The sequence below is a fragment of the Pseudopodoces humilis genome, chromosome 10 (genome assembly GCF_049639895.1).
Source record: "Pseudopodoces humilis isolate 2021_Gansu_Grassland_sample_001 chromosome 10, ASM4963989v1, whole genome shotgun sequence".
Classification (NCBI taxonomy): Eukaryota; Metazoa; Chordata; class Aves; order Passeriformes; family Paridae; genus Pseudopodoces; species Pseudopodoces humilis.
The window spans coordinates 18,667,075-18,681,020 of record NC_142209.1 but is presented as its reverse complement, the minus strand read 5'-3'; the positions used below and the strand labels follow the sequence as shown (position 1 = coordinate 18,681,020).

The 13,946-nt window shown below is 37.9% G+C and overlaps 1 protein-coding gene across 11 annotated transcripts in view; it reads left to right on the top strand.

Annotated features, from left to right (window-relative positions):
• The window catches only part of ADGRL2 (adhesion G protein-coupled receptor L2), a 176,118-nt gene that overhangs the window by 138,007 nt on the left and 24,165 nt on the right, over window positions 1-13,946 (top strand). For 8 of the 11 annotated variants that reach the window (XM_088060095.1, XM_014250805.2, XM_088060096.1 and 5 more), the window contains exons 6-14: window positions 1,679-1,975; window positions 2,521-2,624; window positions 3,460-3,645; window positions 5,279-5,317; window positions 8,171-8,354; window positions 10,231-10,353; window positions 10,613-10,818; window positions 11,890-12,063; window positions 13,089-13,298. In XM_088060095.1, coding sequence (XP_087916221.1) covers window positions 1,679-1,975; window positions 2,521-2,624; window positions 3,460-3,645; window positions 5,279-5,317; window positions 8,171-8,354; window positions 10,231-10,353; window positions 10,613-10,818; window positions 11,890-12,063; window positions 13,089-13,298 — 1,523 coding nt within the window. The remainder of the gene's footprint in view (window positions 1-1,678; window positions 1,976-2,520; window positions 2,625-3,459; window positions 3,646-5,278; window positions 5,318-8,170; window positions 8,355-10,230; window positions 10,354-10,612; window positions 10,819-11,889; window positions 12,064-13,088; window positions 13,299-13,946) is intronic. The other 3 variants (XM_088060098.1, XM_088060097.1, XM_088060101.1) reach the window with 1 other exon arrangement.

The following is a 13,946-nucleotide window of genomic DNA, read 5'->3' as shown; positions in this document are numbered from 1 at the left end:
GCCTTGCCTGACACTTGTGCAAGTGATTGCAAATGCTTTTGACAAATGTTAATTGGGGAAGCACTAGAAGGCTGGATGCATTGTAATCAAAAGCAAATTAGAGCAGTTTCACAAGGTGTCAGGCAAGCACTTGCAGAACAGATCTGAAAGTTTCAGCAGTAGCTGAGTACACCACAAGTTCAGTACAATTACAGAGGCTGTGTTCAAGCAGCCAAGAATGAGATTGAAGAGAAGACAGGCTCTGCAGAAGTTTGTGAGCAGGAGAGGGATGATAGGCATGTCTTTGCCTTTAGTCTTGAAAAACAGATCATAATGCTCAAAACTTCATTCTAAATTCATGTGAAAATAAAAAATAAGTTAATATTTTAAATTTCTAATATAAGTGAAACATAATTGAAAAAGGGTTTTGAGAAAATTGTTATTTGCCAAACTGCTGAAGTTTAGTATTGTGCAAAACACCAACTTACAAAACAACTGCTGAAAAAAGTGAGACTGCTCTTCTTTTGGTTTTATGTTATTTGTGACTTAATTTAGAGAAGCTGGATTGTCCAGTAAGTCAGAGTTCAAGGGCCTAGCAGAACAAGAAAAAAAAAGAGAAAGAAGAAAGGCAAAAATATTTTTCATGATCTCATTTGCGCTCAGCACAAGCATCTGTACTTTTTTGTGCCTGTAAAGCGTTTTGAACACTGATGAATATTTGGAAATAGTGATAACCATTGCACTTGCTTTGCTCACTTGCATTGTTTCTCAGTATACATGTGAAGGTGTTGCACAGCCATTCCAGACTCCACTAGCATTAACTTACTTTATGTCTCCAAAGCCTGAAAGCCCTGGCATGGCTTGGGCTGTACCTCAGCAGTTCCAGCCACAAGTTCCTGCTGGGGGTCAGTGGCAGGAGCAGCTGCACATCCTGAGCAGGAGGGATTTGGCCAAAGCCTGTCCTGGTGTTTCATAAAAGATGAAAACTTGCTCCTTGACACTGGCTTGTATGAATTGTGTCTTCATACCTGCTTTATCAAAAAAGAATGTTAAGGCCCCAAATGTTCAAAGAGGAGAACGCCTGTACCTGCTGGGTTCTGCCTGTGTTTGGAGCTAATGGGGCATGCAGCTCTCTCAAGCAGAATGACTGCTGGGTAGGAAGATGTTATCATAATTATTGCCCTGGAAGGTGTGTACTGGGTGACTTGAAGTTTTGGGGTCTGTTTTTCAAAAACGGTCTCGTTAGTTACAGCCCACTGCCTTTGTTGTTAAAGCTGGACTACATTGTTCACGGCACACTGATTCAAATGATTCTATCTATTGAGTTGTTCCTGCTGCAAATGTGATTAAGTAATCTTTAATTGCTTTGAGCGTGTTTGTTATGTACTGATAACTCACTAGTATGCTTTTCAGCTTTTAGAAATGTAACTATCAATTTTTATTTCAGAAGGGATTATTTCAGAATGTGCTGAAACGTCATAACAGTATGAGCTGGGAGTAAAAAGAAAAAAAACAAACTCAAAATAAAGTCAAAGTTATATCTTAAGCACCCAGAATAGCAATAAGTGTAATATTAAGATAAAGGAAAGGAGACACCAGAGAATCCTTGAAAGCTACATAAATAACTTTTAAATAACTTTTTTAAAATATAATTCTGAAGTAATTTACTTTATTATTACTCTGATTTTTCCCTGTTCAGTGCCTACCACAGCAGTGACAATAACTTCTTCAGCAGAACTTTACAAAACCACAGTGTCAACCACTAGCACTACGTCACAGAGAGGTCCCATAAGCACAACATCGGCTGGAGGAACAAAGGAAGGAAGCAGAGGACCCAAACCACCACCACCCATTTCCACAACCAGAATTCCTCCCGTGACAAGTTTCTTCCCTTTGCCAGAGAGATTCTGTGAACCAACTGAGGCCAGGGGGATTAGCTGGCCTCAAACACAAAGAGGAATGATGGTTGAACGCCCTTGCCCCAAAGGAACACGAGGTATTGCCTTTAAAAATATATCCTGATTTCAAGCAGACATTTCAAACGCAATGTGCAGCTCTCTCATGATGAATATCTTTAATCTCAGGCTGTCTATCACATGATTTTTTTGTTACCCAGAGAGTGAAGTATCTACAGGCAATGGTCAAGTTATAATCTGCAAACATCATTTGAGCATAGCCACAGAATTACCTTGCGCTTGCACTTTTGTGAATCCAGGTCAAATTTTGGGGCCTTGCTTGAGGACTGCTGTGAAATATGCTTACAGCTGCCTTTTTCATTATGAACTCACCTCTGGATGAGCTCCAGGAAACATCAAGGGCTTTTTGTTTGTTTGCAGAAAACGTCTGGTACTTTTCACTGACTTTTTTTTTTTGTTCTTTGTAATCTACATTATTTCCTTACGTTTTTGTCAATTATTGTCAAGTACTACCATTAGCAGCATTCAAAATTGAATGTTGTTTAGGAGCACAGTGAAGCCAATTTCCTGAATGCATGCAGAAAAATGGTCTCCATTTCACTGTAGCTTTCTACATCTGTTGTAGGAACTGCCTCGTATCTCTGCGTGGTCTTAACAGGAATGTGGAACCCCAAAGGCCCTGATCTTAGCAACTGTACCTCACACTGGGTAAATCAGCTGGCTCAGAAGGTTGGTTGAAACCTTTTAATCCAGTGTATACTGGTGATTAAGGATTTTAACTGTGAGCATTAATATTTCAGTTTGTTGAAGTTGTCTTTATGTCTGTGTTCATTAAAAGTAGGAGTTGTGTGTACTCCATGTGCAAAGCACTGGCCAACAGTTAGGCTTTTATGTGTGTTTTAGTATGCCCTCTCTAAAATTCTTATGTTGAATTTGTGATTACATGTTCTCATCACTATTTAAAACAAAGTAGCTTTGCTTGTTTTCAAAAACCAAAAGTAATATTTGCTTAAAAAATCAAATACTATACAACACACAGCAAAACCTGTGGTATACAGCAAGGGTTTTTTGTTCAGTAAAAATTACACTGTTATAAATAGATTTTTGCCTGAGTGCATTGATAACAGTATGATTAGACCACAGAACCACTTTCTGTGTTTTCCTTCCCTACTGAGATTTACAAAGTTTATGAAAACTGGATAATTTGTTATCAGTACAAGGCTACTTGACTTTCAAATGCCTCAAGCACTAGTATGAACAAACAGATTTCTTACTGTCTGATAATGGCAGTAAAATAAAAGTGAGGATGAATAGAAGATCGAGCCCAAAAGTCCCACTCAGATTTCTGGTTTTGATGGCTGTTAAGAACTGCTTTTGTGTGTCACGGATCTAAGAACCTTTAATCTTCTGAGATAAAGAGAACGTTATTGGTCTCAATTAGTTACAGATTTCAATGTGTGTGCAAATGGTTATTTCACCACAACAAAGGTACACAGGGAATTGGAATTAGGAGCCGCAAGCAGAACAAGGGACCCTGCTGAGATAATATAAACTGTCATTTCAGATCAGAAGTGGAGAAAATGCTGCTAGTCTGGCCAATGAACTGGCTAAACACACCAAAGGACCGGTCTTTGCTGGCGATGTTAGCTCATCAGTGAGGCTGATGGAACAGCTCGTGGACATTTTGGATGCTCAGCTTCAGGAACTACGGCCCAGTGAAAAAGACTCTGCTGGAAGGAGTTATAACAAGGTACACACCTCCCACCACCTCCTCCTGCTGGGATAACAATTGCCCTTGGGTTTGGTGTTTTTTTCCTTTCAGAAATATTAATCTATACTTTGTTCCTGCATGTGTGTTGTTCTGGAATAAGCATATGAGAGAAAACAGCAGTAAATACACAGTGGAAAGTTGTAATTACCTTCTTTAGGGAATAAGATATAATTCACAATAGCTGACTGGTCCTAAAATACATAGCTGTGTCCCATTTTAAAATCTGGAATGCATTATAACTAGTGTGAGGGAAATGAGTATTAGCTCTCAGAAATTCTGTAACAAATCAGCATGTTTATCCAGTGATCCTTTTAACCCTGAACATGTAATAAAATCAGTGGAATTCTGCATAGGTGCAGGGTTTTATTTTAATCCAACTTCCTGCAGAATAATAGCACTTTCTTAGACTTCTAAAGACACCAACATGACTTATAATTGATCTTTATAAAAATGCCTTACTGCACATATCTAAGACATGAATTAATGTTTTCTCTGGAAACATGTTCCAAGAAACATTTCAGAGAAAATGTGTCTTTGTGGTTTAAATACAAATTACAGTGTTATTACCTTTCCTCTTTTTCTCAGAGGAAATGCTGTATTTCTCAGCCTCTTCCTTGTGTGAGCCTAGTCAGCAAGCCACAAATGAAATATTTTTTCATCCTTTTTTAGAGAGAGAGATCCGTGCACTTTTCTGTTATTTTGGCAATAGTTTTATTTACAGTCCCTAGATGCCCTTAAAGTACTTTTCCGAAACACAGATCAAGTGCCCACACATGCATTTTTTCCTTTGACCTTTTCAGACAAATCCCACAATTTGGGCAAAAGATATCTAGACACCTGAGTAAAGGTTGCTGTGCTGCTTTTGGCTGGGGTAGAGTTAATTTTCTTCACAGTGGCTAGTATGGGGCTACGTTTTGGATTTGTGCTGAAATCTATCTTTCATATCTTTGATAATTTGTTAATGCTGAGCAGCACTTCCACAGCATTTTCTTCTTTTCGTACTGCCACACTGACAAGGAATTTGGGAGTGCGTGGGAATTTGGGAGGGGACACAGCTGGGACCTCTGAGCCCAACTGACCAAAGGGGTATTCCAGACCATGTGACATCATATTCAGCATATAAAGCTGGTGGGAATTAGGAAGAAGTGGGGGATTTTGAAGTTACGGTGTTCTCCTCCTAGGCAACCATTACATGTGATGGAGCTTGGCTTTTCTGGGAATGGCTGAACACCTGCCTACCCATGGGAAGCAGTGAATTAATTCCCTGGTTTATTTTATTTTCATGCACAGCTTTTGTTTTACCCACTGAACTGTGTTTATCTCAACTCATGGATTTTCTCAGTTTTACCCTTGTGATTCTTTCCCCAATCCTGCTGGTGAGCAAATGAGCAAGCAGCTGTGTGGTACTTGGTTGCCAGCTGGGCGTAAACCACAGTTGGGCAAAAACACTTCCTGTGTGATGTTCTTTTGTAGTCATCAAGGACAGAAGCTAGATTAATGTCCAGGCTATCATTCAAAATCAGGATTTGAAACACCAGAGTATTTTTTTTTCTCTTTCTGAAGTTTTCCAGAATCTTTCTAACTTCTGATTTTCTTTTTCCTTATTAAAAAGCTCCAAAAACGAGAGAAGACGTGCAGGGCTTACCTTAAGGTATATCTCCTGTGCTGTCACCCTGCTTTCTCCCTGCTTCAGCAACCTGCCACGCTTTATCATCTTGCTGCATGATCCTATGTATTTCAGTCTTTGATAAATGTGTATTGTGCCCCATATCAACTTTACAAATGTTGGCTTTGCACAGGTATAACACTAAGAAAAAAACAAAAAAGATCAAAGTTCATACTTCTTGTACCTTAACTTGTTCAAAACTAAAAGAGCAGAAGGGATTATTATCTGAATTGGAAGTAGCATGTCTCTTGTAATAAAATTTTGGGTAGGGGGAAAAAGCTTGCAACTCAAAGAAATTAGTTCACCTTGGTAGAATTTTATATCAAAGACTGTTTAGAGTTAATTTGCTTGCAAGAAAAATGTATGTTATATAGCTTGCTTTGTGTCTAGTCTTATGCCTGGTAAAATCACTCTTTCTTACAGTTTTAAGAATTGTTACAATTCAGTGACTTGAGGATACAATGCAAAGACAAACATTTCTCTAACTTCACTAGTAAAATGTCTGCCACGTGTCCCATTAACCAGGCTATATAGGAGGCATGTAACACATTGCTACCTGATTTCCAGTTCCTTTCATCAGCTGTAGAATGGTTTCCTGTTGTGGCCAGCTCCTTTTCTGCCATACAATGCCAGTAATGCCACCTCGCTCCTATGAAAGGGAGAAAAAAAGTCCTAGAACAGATGTGTCTGGCTCTGAAAGATTTTCTTGTGCATTTTTTCAAAACTTCTTTTAAAATACTGATTTTTTTACTTATACCCTCTGAGATGAAATGTAAGAATTATTTTTGGAAAGAATTTTGAAATACTTTACAGCATAATAAAAAAATTCAGACCCTTACGGAAAAGAGATTTCTCTGTACAGGGCACTTCTGTCTTTTATCCTAAAGCCCTGGAAGTGGATGGGAGATGTCCAGTTATACAGAAATTTGACAAAAAAGACAAAGATCTGGAGAGAAAGTCACTTCTCAAGTAATAATAGCTGTAATAGGTTTTTATTAGAAAATATTTTTTAATAGGAAAGGGTAATCCACCAGATGTGGTTTGGGTAGTGTGGCTTTTTCTATTTCCTTTTCATTAGTAAACAGGGTGGTGAGAAGAGCAGTAACAGGGCTGCTCTGACAGCTGTGCCACAGGGACTGTGGGGTTTTTCCCACCCATTTGCCTTTGTCTGAAATATTCAGAAATATTACTGGGCAGGTGCTGATTTTCCACAAGGAGAATGCAGTTAGGTTATCCCATAATAAACGAAAAGCGTATCATATCAATGAATGCCTACCGTCAGTGCTATATGGCGATACATGAGAAACCAGAGCAGAACCTTAATTTCCAACTGGTGTCATTTTCTGAATGTCTCAAATGGGCTTCTCTGCTTAGATAAGACTAATAAACCTCTTGAAATTACAAATCAAAAGCTGACTTACACTATGCAAATGAAGCAAGTTCCCACTTTGTGACAGAGAATTCATTTGTACCTCAGATTAGAGGCTCCAATCTGTATTTCTTAGTGACTAATGAATCTGGCCTCTGCAGACCAATTTCTGTTCCACTCTAGTACATGGCTGCAGCGTTTTGACTATTCTGTCTCCCATTAGAGAAAGAAAAAAGGCTTTAATGCTGCTTCGAAGTATCTTCCACCTGCCAGGAAGGTCGTGGTGGCTCACAATGCAGACAGAAAAAGGATATTAAAATGGATTAGGCTAATTAATCCTGCTCTGACAATAGCCTTGACCAAGTTTTCCCATTCGTTTGTTTGCACAATATAGTACTCCAGACTGACATCTTTCTGTTTGTATAATGTGTTCTGTTTCCATTTCCAATGCTTTTAAATTGATCAAACAAATTATATATATGCTTAATGACACATTAGGAATAGGTAAATGGGACAGAGTAAACAGGGTGTTAGAGCAGTGCCTGGTGTACTCGGTGCACAGCAGCGTTATGCATTAATGTAAAAGCCTGCCTTCAATTGATTACCTGATTACTCTGATTGGATTATTTTGTAAAGTAATGTAATCATGTCACTGAATTATTCTTCTTCTTTATTTATTATTACCTTACATGCAGCTCAGTGAACCTTAAAGCATGATGATAGAGTTTTTACAAGTAAGACTTTTCAAAATAGCAGCTTTTATTCAGCTTTACAGTTTTGCCGTCACTGATAACAGGAACGGTCAGTGGACATCTTGTTTGCTCTATTGATTTCCTTTTCTAACTGACCTTTGTGCAGGAATGGGAGTTTGTAATCCTTCTAAGTATCTATGAACAGGTACAGGAATAGGAGGGGGAGTGAGAGTGGCCAGAGCTAATTTATATCCACTGAGTCAGCTTCATTTCATGCCTCCTGTAATAAAGAAGGTCTATTTGTCATAGACAAGTAGTTTATAGTGCTATGCCTGGACTAGTGGGGCTCAGTTTCCAGAGGAGTATTACTGTCATTTTAGCCTAAACTGTGGAGTGCTAATTTTGGCATTAGTATTTTTAAACAGAAGTTATACATTTTGACATTAAGATGAAAGCTTCGGGCAAGACTTCTGGCATTTGTTTTTACATTTTTCAGCACATTAATAATACCATGCTTTTAGCTGATACAAAACAAGTCAAATTTGCATGTTTACTGCTTAGAGACCACACAGAGCTAGTGGCTAGCTGCGCTTCTATTCATGCTAATCCAACAAGCGGATGGAAAATATTTTAATGTTGAAAATAGTGTTCTTGTACCATTAAATCACAATAAATCATTCTGACAGTTAAGTATTATAATTGTCGCCATATAAGACTGGGAATTTTCCCCAGCTGCCTAGGGCTTCAGACCTAATGATAGTTTTCTAATGAATGCAGGCAGTTGTGGATACAGTGGACAACTTGCTCAGGCCTGAAGCTCTGGAGTCCTGGAAAGACATGAATTCTTCAGAACAAGCCCACGCAGCCACAATGTTACTTGATACATTAGAAGAAGGGGCTTTTGTCTTGGCTGATAATCTTGTAGAACCAAGTAGAGTCTCAATGCCCACAGAAAATATTGGTAAGTAAAGTTCTTTTCAAGCATAAGTTAAAGTGCTGTGTATTGCTTTACACAAAAGGAGGAGAAGGTGCTCCAGACAGTGAAATACTTTCTGGAGGCTAAGCTGTGCAACGTTTGATGGAAAGGTAACTGCTCTAAAGCAGGGAAAACACACTTTTCTTGTTTGGCTCTTTGAAATTAGCCTTCTTCTTTAGTGTCATTAGTACATTATAAAATGGAAAGTAGTTGATGTTACATAGTTGATTTATCACTGAGAAATCATTAGCAGAACACGTGGATATGAAGAGTGCTTAAAAGTCAGAGTATGGATTTTTTTGAGGTAACTGCTTTCTGTAGAGCTGCGGAAAATACTTTCCTGTTAAATATAAACTGTTCCTAATGAATTTAAATTACTTTTTTTGCAATATACTGTGCCAGTTAAATATTTTAGGCACTCAGCATAGGCCAAATGTTTATATTAAACATGACTACCTTCAGGTAAAAATGTGTTCAGTGAACTACATCTCCCATAATGCAGAATGGCTATGCTCCAGAGACTGCAAAATAGCTGGAGATAGTTGGAGCATAATTTAGAATTTAAGTGGTGACAGAGAAATGAAAGGGTTTGGTATTAGAGATGTGCAAATATTGTTGCGCAGGATGTGTTAAAGCAAAAATCATTGCTATGCATGAAATTAAAATTCCTTATTACAGAGATTAATGTAGTCTCAGTGAGGCACAAGGAACCTAAAAGTCTGCTAATATGCAGAGTACCAAGACAGAGACTTGGAATAGACTGCAGAAATGAGACTTTTCAGTGTCTGCCTATTTGTAGCTGTAGAAGATGATTCGACCTAGTTTTTAGTTGAGTAGGAAGATACTGGGAAAGGATAGGGAAAAGTCTCACAGTCTGTTATCAAAGGAACTGCACTAGTTTTGAAGGATTGTGTGTAGAATCACAGATCTGCCTTTGGATGTATACAAGCAGTTCCATGGAGATGAGTAGACACTGAGTATTACTTCTTGTGATAAGCTGTCTTCATGTCATAATAGTACTTTTTTGATGTCATGCAAGACTGAATTCCTAGTGCCCATATGTATGTATGGCTTGGAGAAAGAGAAGTGATTTCCTAATTTCATACCTTTTGTCAGTCTGTAGCTCAGAGCTGTAGCTAGACTGGTTTAATAGAGCACAGATTTTGTCAATCAATTGTCCACTCTCAGCTGTATCATTTTATCTGTCCAAGGAAATCCAGCATTCGGTGGTAATCCCGTGAAAGTTTCTTGACATACAGTGTGTTACAAAAGTTATACTTAAGTATGGCTGAGTGGCATCTGATTTTTCAATTTAAATGTTTATTAGCAGAACTAATAAAATGGTTTGCTATAATTATACAGAATTAGATGCGGAAAACAAAATGGAAATAATTTTTAGTTACGTATACTGGTTTAGCTTAATACATGGCATGAACATACTTTGGTATTCTTTGCTGGCTGTTAAAAAAATCTTTACATCTAAATCAATACTTAAAGTTCTAAATTTGTCAGCAGAGGATACTGCATAGACATTAAGATCTTCAAAACTAACATTTTTTTGCAACATGTGTGTTAAGTGGATGTTTTGTGGGCACAAATTTGAACAAGGTTTGATGGCATGTTATCACTACTAAAGTGCTGTCATTTTAGCAGTGTGCATTAGATTTAGTTAAAGAAGCTGAGTCTGGGTGATTGAAGCATGCAGTACAAATCTGCCTTACAGACAGCCATGTGAGAAAACTAAATAAAGACTTGGGGGGGAAAAATTGTCGTCTGGCATATTGTAATCTGGCCAAGAGACTTTCTCTGCATTCTCCTTTTTTAACACTTTTTTTCCGCCCCCCCCCTCTGGTCTGCTTAGTTTTGGATGTTGCAGTGCTTTCTACTGAGGGCCAGGTGCAAGACTTGCGATTTCCTCAGGCTGGAAAAGGAGGCAACTGGATTCAGCTCTCTGCACGAACCATGAAACAGAACAGTAGGAACGGTGAGTCTTGGGCAGGAACAGTGGAACTCCATGAACTTCTATAAAACCTACCTTTCCTAGTTAAACATCAAAACAAAACACCACAAAGCTGCTGTGTGGCTTTTTCTTGATGATCATGGGAACCTGGTCATTGCTTTTCAAATCCATGGCCTGAAAATACCTTTCAGTTTACTGATGCTTAATTGTCATTAGAGTACAGGTCGCTGTCTTTCTGTAGACCTCTGTGGCATAACGATGGGCTTTTTTTTTTCTTTTGTAGGGTTAGCCAAACTGGTTTTCATTATTTACAAAAGTTTGGGACGGTTCCTCAGTACTGAAAATGCAACCATAAAGTTAGGCAGTGACTTGGCGGGGCAGAACAGCACAATCGCCGTCAACTCCCACGTCATCGCAGCCTCCATCAACAAGGAGTCGAGCCGGGTGTACCTGACTGATCCCGTGCATTTCACACTGGAACACATTGATGTGAGTTATGCTAATGAATTGATGGGAAGGTCACAAAATCAGCAAGAGAGAAAAGCAATGCAGAAAAACAACCTTTTTTTCCATTTGAATTTTAAATGTTGGACTAGGTCAGAGACACAAGTTAAGTCTATGAACATAAAATTAAATGAGCCTGGTTCAGTGATTATTAGAACTTAAGTGTATTCTTAATGAAAGCTAATTCAGTAATCAACATGAAAATGTAAATGACTAATTTGTTTCTAACTGAAAATTAACTCTTACCTTAGTAGAAGGGTAGAAAATAACTCTTAAGAAAGATTCTTGACGGTTTGATGTAGTAAGTTTTATTGACACTTTAACTTTTTACATTAATTTTGGACCAAATTATGGAAGCTTATAAAAATTGTTCAAATTGCATTTATTCAGCAAAGAATAAAGTATGGTATCTTGGCTTGTTATACTTTGAATTTACGTATATTTCCCTCATGGTATCTTATTTGATGTGTTTCTTTGCTCTTAAGTTTGGCCCTTTCTCTTTTCATGTCTCATGTGGGGAAAATTAACAATCACTACTCTGATAGAGAAAATATGGTTAGATTTTACTTTATTTTGCCTATTTTTATAAATCTGGTTGGATTGTTTTTCGTCAAAGTAGATAGGCATTGAGGAGTGAACTTTTTTGTGATATCTGTTCACATGACTTTGGCCTGACCAAAGGTGAGAATCAAAGGAAAAAGATCCTATTTTCAAACTGATAATTACAGGAAAAAATATCTGCAGAATAAATTCACAGTCCTAACTTTTCAGAAAGCAAAAATAGCTATAATGTACCATCCATGCATAAAAACTGTAATTGCTTAAAATTGGGTCTACAGTAATTGAGACTGCACTTCAGAGTGCTTTGGACTATAAAGTCCCTTTTAAACTAGATGTCTTCCTTGTGCAACACAGTCCACAGTTTTGCTGATGAAAAACTTTATTGTCCAAAACATGCAAAATTTAATCTAAATTACCCTTTACATATATTTAACAATTGTTATTGCCGTCTTAGTGTGCAATATCCTCATTTTATGTTATCCTTTTATCTCCCAGCCTGATAATTATTTCAATGCAAATTGTTCCTTCTGGAACTACTCAGAGAGGACTATGATGGGATACTGGTCAACTCAAGGCTGCAAACTGGTTGACACAAATAAAACTCATACAACGTGTGCTTGCAGTCACCTCACCAACTTTGCAATTCTTATGGCTCGTCGGGAAATTGTGGTAGGTAACGATGTTTCCAGCCATCAGCAGGGAACAAACTTAAAAGACTTAGTTTTAAACTTTTAACAAGATTCAAAATTACTGAAATTTCTTTAGTATTTGTAGCTCCTACCCACTCTTTCCAAAACTATTTGCTTTCTGTAGCACTTTTCTTCCTCATCCATAAAGTTGCAATCAAAGTGACAAGAAAGAGAAAACAAGGAAGGCCAAGAGTTTCCTACAAGCCATATTTTAAAGTTACTGACCAACCTTACAACCATTTTATAGACTCTCCCTCAGTACAGATTGAGAGTGTCTGTTGAGACAGCTGTGCAGGCTGTTCCCTGGAAGCCCAGGTGCCCGCTCTCCTTGGCAAGGAAGGTCAAGGAACTTCCATAGTGATTGTTCAAACACCTCTTCATAGTCAGAAACTTTGTTGTCTATTTAAAGCACTTCCTGCATGTCAGGGGGCCCGGAGCATGCAATATTTGCAGCTGTATGGGATTTCTCACAAAGCCATTGTAGTTGAAAAGGTCACTGCAAAGAACAGCACCAAGGAATCTCCTTTAGCTAAACATGAGATCGAAGCCAGAATTACATGTGCAGCATATTCTGCATTTTGTCCTGATCAGTTTGTAAAACATTGCCTTCTTCTCTGCTGTGGAGTTGCAGGTCTGTAAAAAAGAACATGTGCCCTCATAGAAAGTCCCAGGGAAAGCTCTCCTCTCTCCTTTCATCAAAGCCTGGTGGTACCTTAAAAATGTTATGTTTCTCTGCTCATATTTCCAACCAGTCTGCAGTGAGCCATAGCAAAAGTAAAAATGCTATCTGATCTGGACAAAACAGTCACATTTTTCTCTCAGACCTGCTCCTCTTCTACTTACCCTGATCTTCTGGGAAGCTGACCTCAGATTGAGAAATTACTGAGTGCATTTTGCCCATCTCATGTAATGAACAAGTAACTTTTCTGGATACCTGTGAAAATAGGTTTTTGTTTATACTCATAAAGAGTCATATTAATTTTCTCCATTCTTGGTTATTTCTAGTACAAAGATGGAGTGCACGAATTGCTCCTCACTGTCATCACCTGGGTGGGAATTGTCATCTCTCTTGTTTGCCTGGCCATCTGCATCTTCACATTCTGTTTTTTCCGTGGCCTGCAAAGTGATCGTAACACTATTCACAAGAACCTTTGTATCAACCTATTCATTGCTGAGTTCATTTTCCTAATAGGCATCGATAAGACAGAGTACAAGGTAAGTTTTCTCTCTGTGTACTGATCTTGTTCTCTGAATGACTGTTTGAAACGGATTTGAATTAAAACATGACAACACTGACAAGTTTTCAGCTCTCTAACACAGCAAGGCTGAAATAAAAGCTCAGCATGAAAATAAGATATATTCATACGTAGTATTTACATCCATCCAAAATATGCTTTTCATTTTCAGCTGAGAAACACTGACTATTAATGAGGCAGGTGGTTAGACTTTTGAAAGAGGAGATGAAATTGAATGTTGACTATTAGGAACATATATATGTTTTCTATGTATATTCAAATGTCCTGACAGGTATTGACTACATTTTTATATATATGCGTACAAAGCCTTTTCTATATGTGTAAACATTTTTTACACTTCACATTTAAGCAGGTATTTTGGTAGTATTGGTAAAATTAATTCTTACATGATTCATTGGGTTGAAACTAATAATCTAGCATAGTTTCATCCAGAATTTGGCCAATGGAGAGAGAATTCAGACCAATTTCTGTTACAACAGTAGAACTTTCCATATTACAGCAGACAAAAATCACAGGGCAGACACTTTATAATTTTAAATATGTAGTATCACATTATGCATAGAGAACCAACTGTTCATGTCTAGGATTATCTAAACTGTAAGTCCTA